The 22,353-nt window shown below is 34.1% G+C and overlaps 1 protein-coding gene across 1 annotated transcript; it reads right to left on the bottom strand.

Annotated features, from left to right (window-relative positions):
• Window positions 1–584: 584 nt before the first annotated feature.
• On the bottom strand, window positions 585–22,326 carry LOC145278019 (uncharacterized). Its single transcript, XM_080130221.1, has 2 exons — window positions 22,200–22,326; window positions 585–6,856 (listed from the first exon to the last, which is right to left on the bottom strand). The coding sequence occupies exon 2, from the start codon at window positions 6,044–6,046 to the stop codon at window positions 2,864–2,866; it is 3,183 nt and encodes a 1,060-aa protein (XP_079986347.1). The 5' UTR covers window positions 6,047–6,856; window positions 22,200–22,326; the 3' UTR covers window positions 585–2,863.
• Between the last annotated feature and the right edge of the window lie 27 nt (window positions 22,327–22,353).

Below are 22,353 nucleotides of genomic sequence, written 5' to 3'. Positions count from 1 at the left end.
TTATGTAGTTGAATTATATTTGTATTTATTATGTAGTTGAATTATTGTTGTATTTATTATGTAGTTGAATTATTGTTGTATTTATTATGTAGTTGAATTATTGTTGTATTTATTATGTAGTTGAATTATTGTTGTATTTATTATGTAGTTGAAGTATATTTGTATTTATTATGTAGTTGAATTATTGTTGTATTTATTATGTAGTTGAATTATTGTTGTATTTATTATGTAGTTGAATTATTGTTGTATTTATTATGTAGTTGAAGTATATTTGTATTTATTATGTAGTTGAATTATTGTTGTATTTATTATGTAGTTGAATTATTGTTGTATTTATTATGTAGTTAAATTATTGTTGTATTTATTATGTAGTTAAATTATTGTTGTATTTATTATGTAGTTTAATTATATCTATATTTATTATGTAGTTGAATTATTGTTGTATTTATTATGTAATTGAATTATTGTTGTATTTATTATGTAATTGAATTATTGTTGTATTTATTATGTAGTTTAATTATATTTGAATTTATTATGTAGTTGAATTATATTTGTATTTATGTAGTTGAATTGTATTTGTATTTTTTATGCAGTTTAATTATATTTATATTCTCGTAGTTTAATTATATTTAGGAAAATGCATATTCTCTTTTTCATTATGTTTATTTTATTTAATTTATTTTAAGAGAAAAATTAATACACTTAAAAAAACTATGTCGAGTTGAAATTAATTTTTTGTCCATTTATTCAAACATACATACAATTTCATATGCATTTATTTAATTTATTTTAATTTGATGAATTTGAATATATTTTACTCTCTGATAGGTTCATAAGCGTAGTGGTTGATAGGCAGAAATCAGAGGCCCGCAGTATTAATGCTGGAGTCCCCCAGGGGTCCATCATGGGCCCAACTCTCTTCCTGATCTACATCAATGATCTCCGAAAACACATACTTAAATCATTCGTTGACATCTATGCTGATGACACGACCATCAAAGGCCGTAAATGACAAAGTTCTCTCTAATTCTCTCTCCTCTGATCTTGAGCACATGGTACAATGGGGGAAGAGGTGGTTGGTCACTTTTAATGCATCCAAAACCAAGCTTCTATCTTTACATCATCAACGCTCTGATCCCCATCTGGCATCAATTGAAATGGATGGCTCTCGTCTTTGAGAGGCACCATGTTTTGACAAGCTTCTGGGTTTGACCTTTACTCCTGATGTGAATTGGAACTCGTACATCAAATCTGTTTCTAGGGACGCTGGGAAAATGGTGGGATCCTTCTACCGCTCCAGAAGATATCTCACTACTGATACAATTCTCTATCTGTATAAAAGCCAAGACGTCCAAGGATGGAGTACTGCTGCCACATCTTGACAGAGTACAAAATAGACTTTGGGGTTTAGTGGGGGATGCCTTTTTCTCTTCCCTGCAACCTCTCTCCCACAGAAGAGACGTTGCAAGCCTGTCTTTGTTTTATCGCTATTTCCATGGCAGGTGCTCGTCTAAGCTCCAATCCCTCGCCCCCCCCCCTCGCCAATCTTTCATGAGAAACACCCGTCTGGCTGAAACTACTGTCAATAATTTTCCCCACTCTTTATCTGTGCCTAAATCCAAACGTAGATTCCATGAGCAAAGCTTCTTTCTTAGAACTGCGTGCCAGTGGAACTCTCTGCCGCTTGCCTGTTTCCCACCTGACTACAACTTGGACGTCTTCAAGTCCAACATAAACAAACCCTGACAAACCGCCCCCTTAAGTAAGACACTCTATCAAAACCCCCAATACTAATGATTACTACAATACTATCTCACTGATTACTGTACACGCAATAACCCTTATCCCTGAGTGGCCTTCGGGCCTTGATAAGTGGTGACCTCCATGTAAAAAAAAAACCAAAAAAACTTTCAATATTATTATTTCTTCAAAATGTTTCTGTAAACAAACATTTATTACAAAATGTAAATAACTGTATTCATTAGAAATTTAAATAAACATATTTGTTTTTAAAAATCAGATTACAGATATTCATATTTCTTATATTTAAAAAATGACATAAATATATCATTTTTAAAGAAATATTTTTATCTATTAATATTAATTATTTTTGTAAAAATGTTTCTGTAAATAAGCATATTTATTAAAAATGTAAATAAATATATTTATTTTTAAAAATCAAATTACGGATATTCGTATTTATTATATTAAGAAAAAATATTTAACTTTCATTGTTAATTATTTCTGTAAAAATCAGTTTATGGATATTCTTAGGTTTTGATCTTGGGGCTTCAGATTAAGTAACACCGTTTACTTAAAAACCAGAGGTCACTTGAATCAGTAAATATACCTGATCACTGATTATAACTTAACACTTTTATCCATTGAATCATTTATCCTTGTGGACAATTCTAATATGAAGTTTAAGAGCCATAAACCTATTCTGGGTTAGATGTGTAGTCTTACTCCTTATTACTATAAATAACTGGCTCATTTGGCATAATGGTAAGAGTTTTATTAAGGTGCGAGGAGATCAGGGTTTAATACTCAGTCAAGTTATATCAAAGACTTAAAAATGGTACATATTGCCAATTTGCTAAACATTCAGCATTATAAAGTGAAGATCAAGGGTTAATGGGGTAATTCTGAGAAAGTAGTGGCACTCATCCATACACCTCGGTGTAGTAGCTAATGAAAAGGGAACCTTCAGGTTGTCCTCAACTATGGTCGATCAATTTACTTTACTATAAATATAATCCCCCCCTTCCCCAAAATGTTATTAATCCTCATCTAAAAAATTCTGAAACTTTTTTAATAGAGCCGTTAACATGTAATTGAACGAATATTCTTAATGTTAAGATTTTTAAGCAGTCTCTCCTAATGGGAGAAGTGTTTGGAGATGATTCGGCTGTGAGTAGTGATTCTGCTGGCTGTTGATAAGCGAAGTGTCATACTGAGGTACCAGCAGAGGTACATTCGTTGGTTGGGGTCCATACTGAGGTACTTTGAGGAGTTGCATAGAGGGAAGCTCTAAAAGACCCTTCTCAGACGGAGCGCCAACCTGCTGTCCCGTACTGTTTGGTATCATCACTTGACCATTAATATTCTTATCCACGGAATTTTGCCTCGGCACTTCTTCATTATGCTTATAGACATTATTTGAAGAAGTCGGTAACATTTGAGATTCCTCGGTCATACTCTTTGCCAATGGCGAAGTATCCTGTTCAGATAATCGGGTTCCTTCTGGTAAGGGCAGGTGGCTGTTATGGGAAGCTGTAGGGGCTCTACTCTGTGGGGTCATAATGTGGTTTTGGGGCTTTTCAGGTGACAGGTGATTGTTTATGTGATTATTCTGGGGTCTGTCTGGAGAGGAAATATGACTCATCTGATGGTTTTGGGACCTGTCTGGTGGTGACATGGGGTTCATATAAGCACTATTGGGTCTCTCTGATAGTGGGATGTGATTCATATGGCTATTTTGAGGCCTCTCACATGATGAGGTTTGGTTTAAATTGCTGCTATGAGGTCTTTCAGATGGTGAGAGTTGGCTCACGTTAGTACTATTAGGTCCTTCAGATTGGTTGAGATGGTTCACCTGGCTAGTGTTTGATGGTGAAAGATGGTTTATATGTATATTATTAGGTGTCTCCGAGGGAGAGAGATGGTTGATATGGGTATTGTTGGGTCTTTCTAATGGCGAGTTAATGTTCATGTAAGTGTTATTAAGCCTGTCTGATGAAGCAAGATGGTTCATATGACTGTTATTAGGTCTCTCTAAGGATGAGTGAGGATTAATATTAGTGTTATTAGGCCTGTCTGATTGTGAGAGGTGGTTCACATGGGCGTTATTAGGTCTCTCTAAGGATGAGTGAGGATTAATATTAGTATTATTAGGCCTGTCTGGTGAGGAAAGGTGGTTCAAATGGTTGCTATTAGGTCTTTCTAAGGATGAGTGAGGATTAATATTAGTGTTATTAGGCCTGTCTGGAGAGGAAAGGTGGTTCAGATGGTTATTGGGTCTCTCTAAGGATGAGTGAGGATTAATATTAGCATTATTAGGTCTGTCTGGTTGTGAGAGGTGGTTCACATGGGTATTATTGGGTCTCTCTAAGGATGAGTGAGGATTAATATTAGTGTTATTGGGCCTGTCTGGTGGAGAGAGATGATTCACATGGGTGTTATTAGGTCTTTCTGTTGATGGGAGACAGTTAATATGGGTACTATTCGGTCTCTCTATGGAAGATAAATTGTTGATGTGGGTACTATTAGGAGTCTCTGGTGGTGATAGGTAGTTCATATTTGTACTGTTAGACCTCTCTGGAGTAGAGAGGTGACTCACATGCGTACTCTGGGGTCTGTCCAGTGATGCAATATGATTCATATGACTATTTGGGGGCCTGTGTGGTGATGCCAAATTGTTTACTTGACTACTGTGGGATCCCTCAGGAAGCGTTAACTGGCTGTTATGAGAATGTGAACTGGTAGGAGAAGACATTGGAGTCACTTGAGTCGGGTTGCCAGGTGACATTGGATTCAGATGGGGTCTCTCCTGTGAAATCTGGTTCATATGGGAGCTGTGTTGTTGAATGGATATCTGATTAGATTGATGCCTCTCGTGCAAGTTAGGGATGTTGCTTTGATGATTGTCGTACTCTGTCAATTGGTTGCTCTCAACTTTTGGAATCTGAATCATTTTAGAGGGATTTGAAAGCATCAGTGGTGCATGCTGCGATTTCTCTAAAGGTTTTGTGAGAAAATCCTTACTGTCAACATTCATTACTGGGTTGCCCTGCAACCCCTGGCTATCTCGGAAATACTGTTTGAGGCTGTAGGACAAAGGAAAGTGATTCGGTATGTAGTTGTCCGGAGGTGGGTACGCAAATGGGTCTCTGATATGGTGCCCAAAATAACCAGTCTGCGCAAAATGGTGAAACAAGGACATCTCCATCGATTTATCATGGGGGTGCGGGTTTCGCATGGGCTGTACAGACATTGGGTATGGACCAGATCCGGGCTGCATGTGAGGATCTGATTGGGGCCGGTTTGTCAGGGGTACAGTGGTTGGTGTTATTTGTTGTGGGTGATTGAGTTGGTTAAACGAGAAGAAGTTTGTCTGATAGCCGTCATTTGGTGGTGGCACAGGAGAGTTGCTTGTCTTGATTGTTGAGATAGGGGGTAACGGCTGCGACCTGCCGAGGGTATCACACTGAGCAGCAAACTTGTTGCGTCGGTTTCCATGAGAATTATCCAGTGGTGCCTTGCCGTCATGTTTATTGCGCATGTGCTGGTTCAGGTGACTGCACTGCGCAAAGTCCCTGTTGCACAATGAACAGTGGTAGGGTTTCTCTCCTGTGTGGGTTCTCATATGTTGCACGAGATTGCTTGACTGCGTGAACTCCTTGCAGCAGGTGTAGCACTTAAAGGGCTTCTCTCCAGTGTGACGGCGGATATGCTGGTTCAGGTGACTAGCTTGGGCGAAGCTCTTATTACAATGCGGGCACACAAAAAGCTTCACACCTGTATGGGTCAGCGTATGTTGGTTTAACGTCGACCGCTGCGCAAAGTCTTTCTCGCAGTAGCTGCACTTAAATGGACGCTCACCAGTATGTGTCCTCAAATGCTGCTGCAGATGCGATGACTGTGTAAAGTCCCGGTTGCACAGCTTGCACTTATAAGGTTTCTCTCCAGTATGCAAACGCATATGCTGCAACAGCGTGCTCTGCTGTGCAAAGCTGCGCTGACATATTTTACACTGGTATGGTTTGATCGGGTTGTGTATGTTCTGGTGCGTCTTCAGGTTGCCCAGCTGTGAAAACGATTTTTCGCAACTCGGACACTTGTAGATCTTCTCTGGCCGCGGCTTCTGCGGAAGTCCTGGTGCTAACGACATGCCCATTCCTGAAGAGGTAACCATGCCACCAGAGGATGTGACTGTCGGTGGCACCGAAGGAAGAGGTTGGTGATGCAATGGTGGCAGTGGTGGTAGCAATGGTGTGGGTACATCACCAATGCATCCAATGTCATTGTCTTTGAGCAATGCCAGCATATCCCTGGCATTGCAGGGTTCTAACCAAAATGACTGAATGGTGAAGCCGTTGGAAATCAAAAGTAAGAGAAGAAATCAAGGCCAATTGTTCTTGGCCTCAAATTGATAAAATTTGATTTTAGGATTTAGATTTAAGTTTCCTTGTTTGATCTATCTATGGGCATTAAGAATAATCTTAAAATTTATCTTTCGAATAAATTCTGCATTCTTAAGTTCTGTGCCTTTCCCATTAAACAAAAATGAGAAGACACACATTTAACAGTATCAATTTTATATTATTTTTGTGTTTGTATTCCAATTCAATTGAAGCATTAATATATATATATATATATATATATATATATACACATGTATGTATGTATATATATATATATATTTATATATATTTATATAATTATAATATTATTGCTGTGTTTCTTTAATATTGAGCACCTCAATTTTACAACAACTATTTCTGCTCATATACATTTTTCAAAAATTTTGCATATTTTCTGTTAAATCAAGTGTCGTTGTGATATAATATGACTAAAATGTAATTAAACTTCAGTCAAAAATAAAAGAAAGATTTTTCAATCTTTCTTTTATTTTTGATTTGCCATTAGTTTCTATATGTTATCTTCAATTATCTTGGAATGGTCCATGGTTCAGATAAGCATTGAATCTTATTTCAAAGGGTTCTTTTTTTTTACGATTGTTCCAGGATTTGCGAGACAGTTCTTGCCATTGTCAGGCAGTTCTTCACATCTTTGTGGGTCGGAGTGGCATCATAGAGAAGATTCTTTCCTGCTTTTTGTCTTTCACTAGAAATTCCTGTTAAAAAAAAGAAATATACATATTTGAAAATATTTTTGGAGGTACAGAATTTTATAATAGCTAAATAAAGATCAAATTTTACCAGAATGAATTTTAAAAAAATTATAGAGAAAGTATGGCATAATCACATTGACACACTGGTTCCCACTGGATCACCGAAATTAAGCAACATTGAACTTGATCAGTACTAAATGGGTGACCATTTAGTACTCCCAGTTGCTGTACATGCTCTCTGCTTATCTTGGCATTGTTCCCAGTTGTCCTGGACTTCTTGCTACTGGACTCAAGCAGTGCCGATTCAGGAGAGGTGTGGTTTGAGATTGCGCAACCCTTGTCTCACAATTACATGTGCAACTGTCCCTGCAGGGGGTACCCTTTGTTTTTCAAGACTGAACGGAGGCATCGATATAGAGAGATATATCTCTACTATTATATAAAAGGAACTTTGTGTGTGTGTGTGTGTGTGTGTGTGTGTGTGTGTGTGTGTGTGTGTGTGTGTGTGAGAGAGAGAGAGAGATAGAGAGTTCGCTATGGACTCTTAAACAGGTAATTAATTTGATTGAAAAATAGGCCAGTTCACCGATTTTGATGACAGTAAAATGTGGGAGTTGTTCATCTTCATTTAATCCCGGGCAACGTCAGATCTCCCTGCTAGTATTATTATATTTGACGGAAGTAAAATGAAACAAAATAGAAATTTGTTTTTTCCTTTAAATTTAAATTAATTAGAAATTACTTTCTATTCTAGTTCAAAGTGTAGTGAATATACTGTTTTTACTCAGTGCTCAGGAGAATCGTCTGTGCTGTTCATATTGCTGATTGGGCTAATTCAAGCAATTTTTATGAATACTTAATGCCAACTCTGGGTGCCCTTGTAAGGTACATGGCCTACCCCACATTAAAGCTTGATCTATAGAATGAGATGCATTTCTTTATAATAGTAGTGTCATATCCCAAGAAGTCGGTAAATCTAAATGTTAGTAATATATAGGAACACAGGTAAAAATGGCACAAATGAATAAATACATAAAAAAAAATGGCACAGAACAAGAACATAGCACAATGATTTCCAAATTAGTTTTTGAGCAACACTAATAATGCACTTCAAGACATAACCGCAACTCGACTAGTTTTGGTTGTATATGTGCTATTATGCCTGCGTTGAATTTTCCTGTTTTGTTATCTTCTACTTCTTCCCGTATTTTGTCCGCAATGGCAGTCGACACCGAAATGAATAACATGCAGAGATCTGCCCGATTCAGAAACCAAGACTCTCTACACTCAGAAATTCACTGTGTTTTAGTCCACTGAGACTCACGATTATGCAAATGAGTATAGGTCTTACTTTCAGTCCAGTTGTACAAACCCAGTGCAGTTTCTGCATCCGCAACCATCAGTATTGAACCCAAAACTATGTAGTTCAATTTTTTTTTTTTTTTTGGGGGGGGGGGTTCTTAATAGAGAATGATCTTTAAAATAATAACGTTGTTATTTAAGCATGTTCAATACTATTCAGCATAAGTACCTAAAGCTTTAATAATAACTAATTTTCTATCACAACAAAAACGTGTGCCAGGCCTCCCATGCTCAGGTCAGCAACTGACCTCTAACCTCATCGGAAACTGTGGCTTGTGATCATCTTCCGGGAGATTGTCACAAAAAATGCTCAGCGTCTCACCTCTGTGTTATAATTGCTAATTGGGGAAAAACATAAACAAATAAAACAAATAAAAACAAAAGCACTGATAATTTCATAAGTATTGGTAAACCAGTAAACAAGTACTTGATTCAAGCTTAGCAGCAAACGGTGTTTTATCAGATTCAGTCCCTGATATTAGGTCCTGGATATGACCTTAAACTATATCCAGTGGTGAGGCCACAGCTTGCGGGCTGTGGAGCCACTCTTTAATTACCATTGCTCCCAGGTCCACTCAGACCCGGAGTTAAATACCTGTTAAATAGAAACCGACTTGAAAACAACAAATATATTCTATTAAAAAAATTTTTCTTCAAAATCTTTGGATTTGGCATTAAATAACCCGAAAAGGGTTAATATAGTAATTGTCTGTATTTTTGAGATGAGTTGTTTTCATTGATTGAGATTGTCAGACTGACTTCCTTGGTTGTTATTGTCACAACGTTTCGGCCGTTTTGCCCTCCGGCCTTCGTCAGGTGAACGGTTTGTTAGGATTCTCGAACCTAACCCTTTATTATTATTACGGGGGTACCGTGTTCGGACTCCAGCTAGGCTTTGGGACATAGTTGCTGATTCTCTGTTTTTCAATGTTACTTTTTCACTGCCTTCGTTCAGGATTGAACTCAGCACCTTTGGGTAACTGTAAACTTTGATACAACGTCTAGGACCACTCGGCCATATGTCACTAGGACAATTCTTACTTGGTTTTTGTTAATGTTAAACCTATGTTGTTATTGAAGGTTTTCTCTCTCTATCAGAGGTGTCCAAATTGCATTCAGCTCTATGCTTGGTTTGCTCAGTAGGTAGGGTAACAACAAAGTTTACAGTTACCCAAAGGTGCTGAGTTCAATCCTGAACGAAGGCAGTGAAAAAGTAACATTGAAAAACAGAGAATCAGCAACCATGTCCCAAAGCCTAGCTGGAGTCCAAACATGGTACCCCCGTAATAATAATAAAGGGTTGGGTTCGAGACTCCTAACAAACCGTTCACCTGACGAAGGCCGGAGGGCAAAACGGCCGAAACGTTGTGACAATAACAACCGACAATCTCAATCAAGGGTTAATATGCCGTAAAACAAAAACAACCAACCAACCAACCCTGATATTAAACTTTATCAGTGATATAACTTCCGGCGAAAGTATCACATTTTCCCATGTTTGTTTATTTATTAGCCTGGGTGGTGTTTAGAGATGTGTGTTGAGCAAAAAAAAAAAAAGTGGTAGTACCTATTTACTATGCCTCCCCACGGGACAGAGTTAGACACCAGGGTCGTTTTTTAACGTGGAGAAAAGGTACAAAAATAAAAATTGTCTCAGTCGTGAAGGATTTCTCCTCCACCGAAAGAGAACAAGAAATAGAAGTGCAGCATCTGAAGAACAGATACTACACTTTGATCTTGACCAAAAAAAAGTGGTAGTAGGCAGGCAGGCTCAAACTTGTGACATGAAGGCGGAAAAGAAAGTGAAAGAAAACCTGACGTCTTGAAAGATAATTTTCACATTTTGAATAATTTTAGGTATTCCTTTTTTTTTTTTTTTCTGTCAAAAACATACATACATACATACATTTAAACAGACAGGTGAGATTTATATAATAAATTAAATTGTTAGGTGAAAGTACAGAATAGTTAAGAACCTCCTCTGTTCAGGTTCTGCAGATTATTTAGAAAGGCATCTTTAACTTAGAGGCTTAGTTATAGCTTAAAAATAAAACAAAATATTGGATGAACCCATCCAATAAACGTTACCATAACATTTATTTGGTGAATTAATACTCGTAATTTGTTTTATTTTTATTTTTAAGTCATTATCGTGCCTCCAAAGATATAATCGTATCGTGTTGGCCATTTTCTTTTGTTCTCATATAACGCTCAACAGCTGACATTTGTAAACAAATTTTGCCAATTATCTGCAATATAAGATTTTTTTTAAAGTAAAAATTTTTTTGGTGCAAGAAAATTAAAAGCAGTGGCCGCCAGCGAATAAATCATTGAATTAAGTTTCCATTTTCAAGACTTAATAAATGAAATTGAATTAAGGTAAATATGGCAATATAAAATTTTATTTAGACTTTCTTTCATATTATTATATATAAATATTTGTTATAAAATAATTAAAAATAAATTTTTTTATTGAATGTTTACCCCAAATAAGGCACAGTGCCACTTTGAAGAAGAGGGCTACTATCAGAGACATAAGATGAAGGGATATTATGAAGGGAGTTGAGCAGCAAGATGTCTGTTCACATTACACTTGAACTTCTGCATGTCAGTACAGTTGGGAAAGCAGAATCCCGGAAGAGAGTTCCAAAGTCTAGCAGTTCTGGGGAAGAAACTATTGGAGTAGAAGACTTTCTTACCTCTAGGGATCTTCACTATGTAGGGGTGGGATTTAGCTGTTTGTCGGGTTTGTCGGAGATATTTACGTTGAGGGGGTACAAGTGCTTGCAGTTCGTCAGAACATTCGCCATTAAAGTACTTGTAGGACAGGCAGAGGGATGCAACATTTCGTCGATGGGACAGGGGATGAAACCTAGACGATAGTTCAGGACCTATCAGGTTGGTGACTCTTTTGAACCCTGTCCAAAAGTGAGAGACAAGTAGCAGATGCACCAGCCCAAATATGACAACAATACTCCGCACATGGGTGAATGGTAGCCTTGTAGAAATACAAGATAACAGTGTATTTCAGGCGTCAGTAGCTTTCTAGCACGGTAGAGAGAGCCCACCTTCCTCACAGCAGTCCTGGCAATGCTCTTAATGTATCTATTCCAGTTCGTGTTCACTGTGAACGTTAGGCCGAGGAGTTTAAAGGAAGTACTTTCAGGTAATGTGTTTTTGGCTATTGCTATTGGTGGTAGAGAAGGTTTCTTGTAATTATTGAAGGAAACAAGCTTAGTCTTGGCAGCATTGAATATGACCATCCATTTTTAATTTAAAAAAACATTTGAACCTAACCAAACTGACTTTTTCCAAATTCAAGCTAAAGGACTTACCCCTATCTTAAACTAGGGGAATAAGGGTTTAGCTCGCATTTCTCAAACAGTCCTAATTTTTTGTTGTCAAAGTCTCATTTTTATCTAGTTATTCACTTTTGCCATTTTTACTGGTGCCATTTTTACCGAGCACCGTCACAAAACATCCTCTTCCTCCATGTTAAGAATGGCGATTGACATTTGTTATGTAATACTTAAAAAAAAAAAAAAATGAATCCAGAAAACTACTTGTCTGCGCAAAATATAAATGTTATATTAGTTTTCAGCATACTCGAAAACATTCAAAGTCGTCATTTTAAATGTAAGTGTTAAGGTGGAAAGAAAGTAAAAATTTACTTTTTTTTTTACAGAGGAAAATCAAATTTTAATGAGACCGATCGCGACGCAGCCATTTTGATAATTTCCAGCTACGATGAGGGGGCGCCAGAGGATATAATTCCATCTAATTATTGAAGTTTGCCAAAATTTGACAAGATAATTTTCACATTTTGAATAATTTTAGGTATTCCTTTTTTTTTTTTTTTCTGTCAAAAAATCGTTTAAAAATTTATTAATAGAATTATCAAAACGTGCGTTTTGGCAAACTACAAGAATTAGATGGAGTTATCTCTCCTACCTCCTACCCCCCTCCTCGTAGTTGGAAATTACTAAGACTGCACTGAAGCGTCGCGATCGGTATTACCAAAATTTTATTTTCATCTGTAAAAACAAATAAATAAATAAAACTACGTGATCAACTTAAGCTATTTAAAAAAAAAATTGAGAACTTAATTCCATAATAGATATTTTTCTTTATGTTCATTTTTTTTTCTTTGTATATCTTTGGTAAACTGCACAAGTATCTCAATTTGGTACTTGTACAGCTTAATCAAGACATTAAAAAATGCAAATATCGAAAAAAGGTTATATTGTGCGTATCTGTTTTGAACTGAAGATTTCAGAAAAAAAAAAAAATTTCACTTATTTCATCGAGTATTTTTTTTTTTTCTTACAGCAGAAAAACACGTTTTTATGACAGCACGTTAAAGGTAGACATCTGTGAATTTTTGTTTGGATTTTTAGAACACGCCACGGGCCCACGGGCCCACGGGGAGATAACTCAGTTTAAAGCGCCAACACTCCCTCCTCCCTCCCCATTGTTAATACTAGTTTTTTTTTCCCTCAAAATCGAAACTTTTGTTCGGTATCATAACAAATTGTTTTTTCGCTATAAAAAAACAAAAAACAAAACAAAAAAAAATACTTGATGAAATTAAGTGAAATTTTTTTCGGAGAACTTCATTCCATAACAGATACGTACAATATAAACTTTTTTTTTTTTTTTCGATATTTTCATTTTTAATGTCTTGATTAAACGTACAAGTACCCCCAATTTAAGTATAGTGCGAATCTTTTATCTAACACTGTTTACTGCGGACTTCGAGTCGCCTTTTTCTTTATTGCAAATCTTCAAAATTTGTTTTTTTGTTTTTTTTTTACTAAGAGATTCGTTTATTTTTTCATCTCATAATTTAGGACGCTTTATTAGCGTCCTAAATTATGAAAAAAAAAAAAAAAATGAACGAATCTTAGTAAAAAAACAAAAAAAAAAAAACAGTGCCGGTTTTCGAGGGTGCTGAAAACGAATAACACAGTTAAATTTGTTTTATGATATGAAGAAATTACTAGGTAACCAGAAAGTGGGTGCTCATTTTACGTTAACATAAGTGCATAAGTACGAAAAAATTAATTCAATTTTATGGGGAGTAGTTCCAAAAATATTTGTAAATTTTGAAGTTTATTTTTTACTTATATTTTTGTGTTTTTCATAATCGATATAAAAACTGAACCGGACTTTTAAAACAATTGTTTAAACAAAACAGCAAAAAAATGAAATGAAACGAATTGAAATAATTGTTAATTTTTAATTAAAAAAAAATTTTTTTTCATTCCAAACTTTTTTAATTTACCAACAAAAATAATTTTTAAAAATCTTTAACTTTTATTAGAAGTTATTAAAACTTTCAAATCTTAAACAATTTATTAATTTTTGTTTTTTTTTATAACTGATATAAAAAGCGAACCGGAAATTTTTATTCACCAACCGGTGTCGACCCAAAATTTCCCCTCGTTTTTCTTGTACATTCGAAGCAGTCGTATCCATTTTTTTTTTCAGGTCATCACATACGCACGACATCCTTTCAATTTCCCCACAATGTTTTTATTTATTCGACCGCACTAGAAACTTGGGAATTTATTGGGATACTCTCGCCTTCTTGTTTTTACTCTCACAGCGGGAACAAATTGTGAAAAAAACGCAAGAAGAAAGATATTGATTTAAAAAAAAAAATCGCGTCGGAAATTTTTATTTTATTTGTAAACGGTGCAAGACTTAATTTGGTAAGACGAGTCTTTAATTTTCTTTGCTTTTTTTCCTGCTTTTTAAATTACATAAAATTAAACATTTTACAACTCTCCAGGCTTTAAAAATGCCACAGTAACGATTTATGAATCATAATTTAACTAAAAATGTGCGTTTGTTCGTTGTTTACGCATTTGTAATTTATTTAGAAACCGTCGTTCCTTTTCTTAGGATTCCATATTTAATTTAATTTTTATATCATTTTAAATTTTAGTCCATTCCATTCGTACGCATTTTATTTATGTAGTTTTTTTTTTGTTTTGTTTTAAATATCTAAACTAATTTTGACCCCCCTCTACAGTATTTATTTATTATTCAAACCATGACTATATCTTTGAAATCTTTAAATATTTTTCAATCGGAATTTGTTAAAATTTCTCTCTTGATGTTAAACTCATCCGCCATTTTTTTTTTCTCCCTTAAATTTTCGATGAAGATAAGAAAGAGTTTTTCTTTCTTCTATGTGGGGAAAAAAATCTTATGAGATAATTTGAAATATTTATGCCAACTTTTGCCAATAACAACTCCTTTTTGTTTTTGTTTTTTTAAGTTATTTTTTTTCTCTCGTTTATCAAAGCAGACGACGTTTGTCCGTTTTTTTTTCTTCTGCTTTTGGGCAGTAAAAGAAAAAAAAAAACTAGTCTCAATGAATGAATTCGATGATTCATTTCTCAATGATTGATTTTAAATTGACGTTTTATTTTTATTTCATGTCTTTTTTTTATTTATTTTTATTTTTTTTTTTTTTAGCGACAATTTATTTGGTGCTTATGCGCTTTTGTTACCGCATCATTTTTTTAAAAGTATTTTCAAGTTTTACGAGTTTTTTTCTATTAAATGAAGTGAAAGTAAATAGTTAGTAAACATCCCCCTTCCCCATGTTAAGAATGTCTTTCTAAATGTTATTTCAGCACGGTAACATAAGTGCATAAGTACCAATTAGTTATCTCGGGGGGGGAGTCAATTTTTACGACGTGCCCCAGCCCCAGCGTATAAGTACCCCCCTACACACCCTGATGTTAAGAACGGTTTTCGGAATAAACACCAACTTCGAAAGCCATTCTTAACATGGAGAGGGTATTTATTTCGAAAGCCGTTCTTAACATAAAAAATATTTTGAGAAATGTGAATATATTAGAAAGAAATGGTATTTTTGGTGCTTATGCACTTTTGTTACCACACTATATTTTTTAATAGTATTTTCAAATTTTACGATCTAAAAGTAAGTGAATGTGATGAATAGTAAGAAAACGAAACGGCCTCCCCTCCATATGTTAAGAATGGCTTTCCAAATGTTATTTCAGCACGGTAACAAAAGTGCATCAGTACCGTATTTCTTTTTCACTTAGCGTAGTATAAACACCCCTAACTTCGAAAACCGTTCTTAACATGGGGAATTTTGAGTGTTTATACTACGCTGGGTGGGTTAGGTCGTAAAAAAAATACCAAAGAAATGTTAACTTTTTTTTAAATATCTATACATAAACCTAGAAGAATCGCCTCCCTAATGAGATGGCTTTTTTTTTTGTTTGTGCACTTACTGAACCGCGCTATTTAAATATTATTTTCGGTGCTAGTGCAGAGAGTGATATCCGCGCTATTTTTTAAATCGTATTTCCAAGTTTAATTAAAGTTTTGATTTATTTTTTTTATTTATTCAATTGTAAAAACACCCCCCCCCCCCATGTTAATGGCTTTTTAAATAATAACGTTATTATTTACGTCCGGATCAGTCTCTGCACTAGTACGTTATTTTCAAGTCAAATAAGTGCATTTGGGGGATTTGATTTTGTAATTGTTTTAAAAGCCCCTCTTAGTACTTTACGTTATTGCACTTTTTTTCTTTTTTCCTTGGCGGACCTGAAAGTGCTGGAGGGAGAATATCGACAAAGCCACCATTCGCTTATGCATGGAGTTGGAGTATTGTTGCCACATCTGGATTAGTGCATCTACTAGTCTTTCCCTCTTGGATAGGATCCAAAGAGTCTCCAATCCCTGTCCCATCGCCGCAATGTTGCATCCCTGTCTGTTTTACAAGTATTTATTATTTATTAACGTCCATTTTATTGGCATGTGTTGGATGTCATTTAGAAATTAATTCCCAAACTAACCTATGTCAAGTGTTTCTTCTAAGTGCAGTCTTATCATATCTTTCCATGTTTTTACCTTCCTCTGTGAACTGAGCTTGCTAACACAACTGTTCTACCTCGAATAACCCAACAACTCCATTCTTTCAACGTTACCAGCATTATCTCCTTTTCTGCTCACCTCCGTATATTGTCTAGATTTCAGCTTCCTCTGAGGTCGTCAGATCTATGACTGTCTTTATTTCTAAATGCAACGTAGGTCCTCCATAACTGGCCAGGTTTTACTAAGACCTTTTCCTTTGACAGTGGTAACTCTCTGCTAGTTAGTAATGACCAAGGTTCTCTGAATTTACTTTATCCATTCCTAACTCTTGCTGCCTGGCACCCAGCTCCTCTGTGCTTCAATTATCACGTGGACCTTGTCATCCAAATACATGGCATTCATGCAGTATACTTAACAGCAGAGAGTTCAGAAATAAACTGTTGGGACAATTGAATTGGGAATTAAAAAATTCTGAACATGTTAGGGTATTGGAATCGCAAAAGTTTGTTCCTATTTTTCAATGTCAAAAACGATTCTTTTAACTTCTTTAGAACTTAATTTTCCTGTGACTCTTATTATTGATGAACTGTTTATTTTTAACGATCAGTAAAACGAAAATCTATAATACAACTCTGTATTTTTACGTTTGTGAAAATTTCTTAACGCATTGTTACATTACCTTCTCGCTAAAAAACATTTAAAAATTTCAAGATTTGGAAAAATATTGGAATCATCTCATCTCAACAAAATATATACAAGAAATGACTTTTACGAAATATAAGAAAGTTTAATTTTCTACCGACCTGCATGATTTTAAATTGTGAAAACTAAGATTTATCTCTGACTAGCAGGGGGGGGCACCTGGCATTGATGGGATGTGGAGAGGCTTTATTGTAAGTGTATTGAGCAACCCAGCCCTAAAAAAAAAAAAAAAAAAAAAAAAAAAAGCAGCAGGGAAGGTGAAATTAGCCGCAGTAGCCAGGCTCAAACATTTAACGCCAAGAGAAATGAAAAAAAAAAAAAACAAACGCTTTAGTCGTCTTGCTCACGTGACTTGTGACGTTATGGGCCTTTTGAAATGTGTGTTAAGCATATGTTGAGATTGTGAGGCGTGAATAACTTTAAAAAATGTTGACGCAAAAATTGGCCCCTCCTTGGAAAAAACGGTCCAATCAACAGTGAAAGAATTAATGTTTTTTGGCCAACTTTTGGATATTGTTGACTGAAATGGATCTTTCTAATGATACTGATTTTTGCCGGTGTTATGTGTTGAAAGCTTTTGGGAGACATACAAACACACGTTTTGCCTTTATATATATATATATATATAAATCTATTACATTAAAAACTTAAACAGTTTTAAAACTATGCAGGCCCATAAAATTTAATTTTTGTTAGGTAAGATATTTCTGACTTGACACTTCTTTCATCACTAATGTTTGAATCCTCGTTTATCCCTAGTTGAGTTCTCTCCTTGAGAAAGACCTTTTTAAGATCCTAATAATAACTTTTGCTCCAGACCTGAAATAGAAGAGTGAAATTTGTTCCTAAGGTTGCTGGAAAAATGGTTTGATCTTTCTACTGTCCCAGAAAGTACCTCACTTCTGACGCAATCCTCTACCCGTATAAGAGCCAAGTATGTTCAGTACTGCACTGCTGTAATATCTGAATAGGTGTCACTTGAGCCCTCATCCCCGCTTTGTTATTTTTTGCCTTGAGAGAATATAAACCCAACTTACCAATCTTACGAGGGCAGAGGTGATCTCTACGACTTCTTTTACACAAGATGTTGCAAGCTTCTCTCTACTGTATTAAGTTTATGGTAGGTGCCCGACAGAGCTCCTATCCCTCCCAATAAAACATTCATAGTAAGAACTCGCCTAGCTAAAATCACAGTAATGAACTTTACTTTTTCCTCTCTGTACCAAAAAGTAAACGGAATTTCCATAAAGTTTCTTTCCTAGAACATTCCATCTGTGAAATGGTATCACAAGGCTGCTTTCCAATCGACTACAACATGGTAGTTTTAAAGTTTCTCTGAGAAAATCAATTCCTCATAAGAAATATTTTTTGTCTATTTTACCTAGTGTTTCTAATCCTCTTGTGGTGGCGATCGTCAAATTGACTTGACAACTTTAACTCTTCTCCTAGAGTTTCTCCAGGTTTTGATAAGCAGTAATCTATTAGTAAAAAAAAACATCTTTAACCCCTTCTCTAATGTGCAAACTTAAAATTGCTTCAATATGATGGAAAGAAAATAAAAACTCGCCAGTCAACTGATGTAGTTTTTTTTTTTTAGTTTTTTTTAACTAGTGGTGAGAATGAAATTTAATAGTATTATCCCCCCCCCCCGGCCCAGGTGACACTAAAAGAATAAATATTAGAATATTTAGAAAATATAAGGTGCTAGTGCACTTACTGATCCACGCTATTTTTTAAATCGTATTTCCAAGTTTAATTAAAGTTTTATGTTTTTTTTTGTTTTTTTTTTTATTCAATTGTAAGGTTAAAGTATAAAATAGTTACAAAACACCCTCCCCTCCCCATGTTAAGAATGGCTTTTTAAATAACGTTATTTCAGCACGGATCAATAAGTGCACTAGTACCAATATAAGAAATCATTTTTAAAACCATGCTAAGAGATATATTTATTTCAATAAATAAAAACAATATATTTCGATCGATTCAGACCATCACCAGTGAGTTATAGACAGTTTTTCTTATTGTTTAAAATATTTTGTTTTATCATACATAACCTTTTTGAGGTTATACTGCAGAGAAATATGTAAAGAATGGATATGTAATATGCATTATAAAGACGGCCTTAGATCTGATGACCTCAGGAAGTTTAAATGTGGACAGTATACTAAGATGTGCAGAACAGAAAACTTTGTTGGTTATGTTGAAAGATGGCTGAAAGTTCTTAGGTCAGTAGATATAAAACAATTGATAGGGGAAGGTGAAAGAAAACATTCAAGTTGTAAGGATGGATTTGAGAGAAAGAAGGATAAATAAAAACCTGGCCAGAAATAGGTTAGTATGGAAGTCAATTTCTAAGAGCCGTTCAACAGTCAACACTTACCAAAACGGACATTAAACGGAGTGTTATGACTTAATTACAAATGGAATATAAATTTTGTTCAAGAGTTATAAAGTTGAAAGATTTACTTTATACAGGGTGACCCCCCCCCCCCAAAAAAAGGACATTCAATTGTTTTTTTGAGCATTTTACAGTCAACGGAGAAAAAAAAGGCCAAAGATGTGATGTTTTGAATAGAATAAACTTATGAACAAAGTTTCATTTCATTCGAACAAAACACTAAGAAACAAGGCCTAATTAGAGCTGGGCCCTGGGGCCTGTTTTTTTTTTTTTTTTTTTTTTTTTTTTGTCATAATAGGGCAAAAATATTCTCATTAAATTTTCATTTATTTTTTTAACGAGGTTTTAGAACTTCTAAATAATTTAATTTTTAAATATTGTCAGACGTTTATTCGATTTTCAAACATTTACTATGATGTAAATGACACACAAACTATTTACTATTTAAAAATCAAACTTAAGAAAAAAATGCATAAATCATACAAATTTTTAAAACTACGTTTGTCATTTTGTTTTCATGTATTTTTGTAAGTTTGATTTAAAAAAAATGTCACGTGTTTAAGGGGTTCTTTATATATACTTAGTATTGCCGTGGAAACATTTTTTATTTAAAAATTCTTAAAATTCAATCTATTAAAAAAGTTATTTTATATGTATTAATCTTTACAATCAAAATGTGTAAATTCACCCATTATTTACTTAAAACTTTTGTAAGATCGAAGAGGGGGTGAGAGGTCAGGTCACACCCAGAAAGAATTGATTTCATTATAGTAGCACACAAGTAGACTACATTAGAAGTGTGTGAACTATACCGTCGTTACAGTAGGCGTTTAGGTTATATAACACATTAGTTTTCCTAGATTTGAATGCAAAATTTTAAATAATCTTAGGAATGTATTTTATTTATAAAAGGAATAAAAAAAATATATATATTTGAATGTTCTATATTATAAAAATCTGTAAACATATTTTGAAAATTAATGAAATAAAAAAAATATTTTTATCAAATGAAAACTTTATTTTTTAACTTAACCATCAGTTCAGTTTACTTGCCTTCCCACGAGGGCAGACTGTTTTTAATGTGGGGTAAATCCTCTCCCCTAAAGATGCACTTGATCGAGACAAAAATAAAACTGATTGTATCAAGGATTTCTCCTCCCCTGACCGAGAACAGAAAAGATGAAATGTATCATAACAGATTCTACACTTTGATCAGTCATAACCTTAAAAGATGAATTTCAAAACGCAGTAAAGTAGATACACTCGTAAAAAGTTTATAAAGTATTTTTTTCAAACTTATTTCGTAAACTATTTCTTTCCAGATTATAACTAATTTTTTTTCTAAAATTAGTCGCCAGATAATATGCACCATAAATTAATCAAATGTAATTCGTCAAATTCGATTTGAGTTGGCAAACGACTTTTATTATTTAAAGACACTATTTTAAATTTTTTTTATATCAATCCATGATTAAGGAAACCTTATTTTTATAATGGGAGAAAAAAAAGCAATAATTGAGTTTAATCATAATCGAAGAGCTTCCAATTATAGAAAAACTTAAGGCGAATTATAAGTTAAAAACAAACTGGAAAAAAAAACTACTTCCGGTTTTTTTAGGGGATTTCCAAAATTGAAAAACTAAAAAACTCGAAATTAAAAAAAAAAAAAATGCTTGAAAAACGAAACACCACGTGACAATTTTATAAGAAGTTGATTGAAAGCAGACAAACTATTTCTCGGCCAAAACAACTCGTATGTTCGATTTATTATTTTTTTATTTTTATAATTAAAAAAAAAAAAATTGACAATTTTCTTTTTATTGCCCAGACTCGAATATTAAAAAAAAAAAAAATAATATATGTATACAATTTTTAGATATTTACTTTAATTCCGGGTTTTTGGAGAAGAAATGCAAAAATGTCATGATTTTTATTTTGACGTGTTACCAACGAATTATGTACGTGACAAAACACCATTGTTTTATCGCGGTATATCTTGTTTGTAGAAGGCATATTTTTTAATTGGGTTAGAATTTACATGTTTCAAACATCAAAACTCTGGTTTTATTTTTATTTTTTAAAGAATTATTGTGCATTTTTATGGTTCGATGAATTAACCTTACTCACATATTTCATAACTAAAAAAAAAAAAAAAAAAAAAAAAAGAGCCAGGAAAAAAATTAGTGCTTCTTGCTGCAAATATCGAGGAAAATATATTTATAGAAAGAATATCTAAAAGATGTTGAATATTTTAAGAAGGAATTCTTTACTTACTGGATTATTTACTGATATGTTTTTTTTTTTCTTTTTTTTTTAAATAACTTTATTTTCATCTCCGTTCTTAAATATTTTCAAATTTTGTCTGGCTTTTTTATTTATCGTTTTGTTTTTTTTTTTTTTTGCACTTTGTAATGTCAATATTTTTACAATAGACGTTCATAATAAAATTGTTTTTGAGTATATAAAAAAAAATCAAAATAATGTATATAAAAAACACTTTGATACAAAAGAGGGCAAAAAAAATTGCGGGGAAAAGTAATGCGTTAAGTTTGGAATCTTTAATTTTTTTTTTTTTTTTTTTTTAACGTAAAACATAAATACTGTTTAAATATTTACTCGTTTTTGAAGACTTTTGATGCCTACAGATCTTTCTATTTTCGCTGTCCACTAAAACGGACATTCTCTTCTGGACCCATGCCTCCCCCTTTGACCTGCCCGGAAGCCTCTACTGGTCCAAGGGGACACAACAACAGTGTCACCAGTGGTCAGTTAAGGCAAGGGTCCTCGGATTTCGACTGAAGAGTGACCAAAGGAATTTTAAAGTTCTGACGTTCGAAGCTATCTTTTTCAAACGAAAAAGACGAGACCAAATCACTCATGGGCCGCACAACTTAAAAGCCAGTGATTTTTAGGCATTTAACGACTATTTTTGAAAAATGTGGAGAATCCTTGAAATAAGTATTTTCTATCTATATAATAAAGGAATCGGAGAAAAAGTGAAAGGTGAGGCCGACTTACCACAAACTTCAATAATCTTCATCTGACTTAATAAAATTGACAAATATATTCTTTCTCCCTTTTTCTGACACACCGAAGGAAAGACAAACCACAAAAAAGTGAAGTTTCTTAGCAGAAACGGATTACCTCCCTTGGTAGTAAATTTTTAAAACTT

This window comes from Euprymna scolopes, chromosome 6 (genome assembly GCF_053919585.1).
Source record: "Euprymna scolopes isolate OS-2025 chromosome 6, ASM5391958v1, whole genome shotgun sequence".
NCBI lineage: Eukaryota > Metazoa > Mollusca > Cephalopoda > Sepiida > Sepiolidae > Euprymna > Euprymna scolopes.
The sequence above is the reverse complement of the archived record's forward strand: the minus strand, read 5'-3'. Positions and strand labels throughout refer to the sequence as shown.

What these genes read in the sequence shown, in the direction of transcription:
- LOC145278019 (XM_080130221.1), bottom strand. Translation starts at nt 6,046, where the DNA reads ATGCTGGCATTGCTCAAAGACAATGACATTGGATGCATTGGTGATGTA.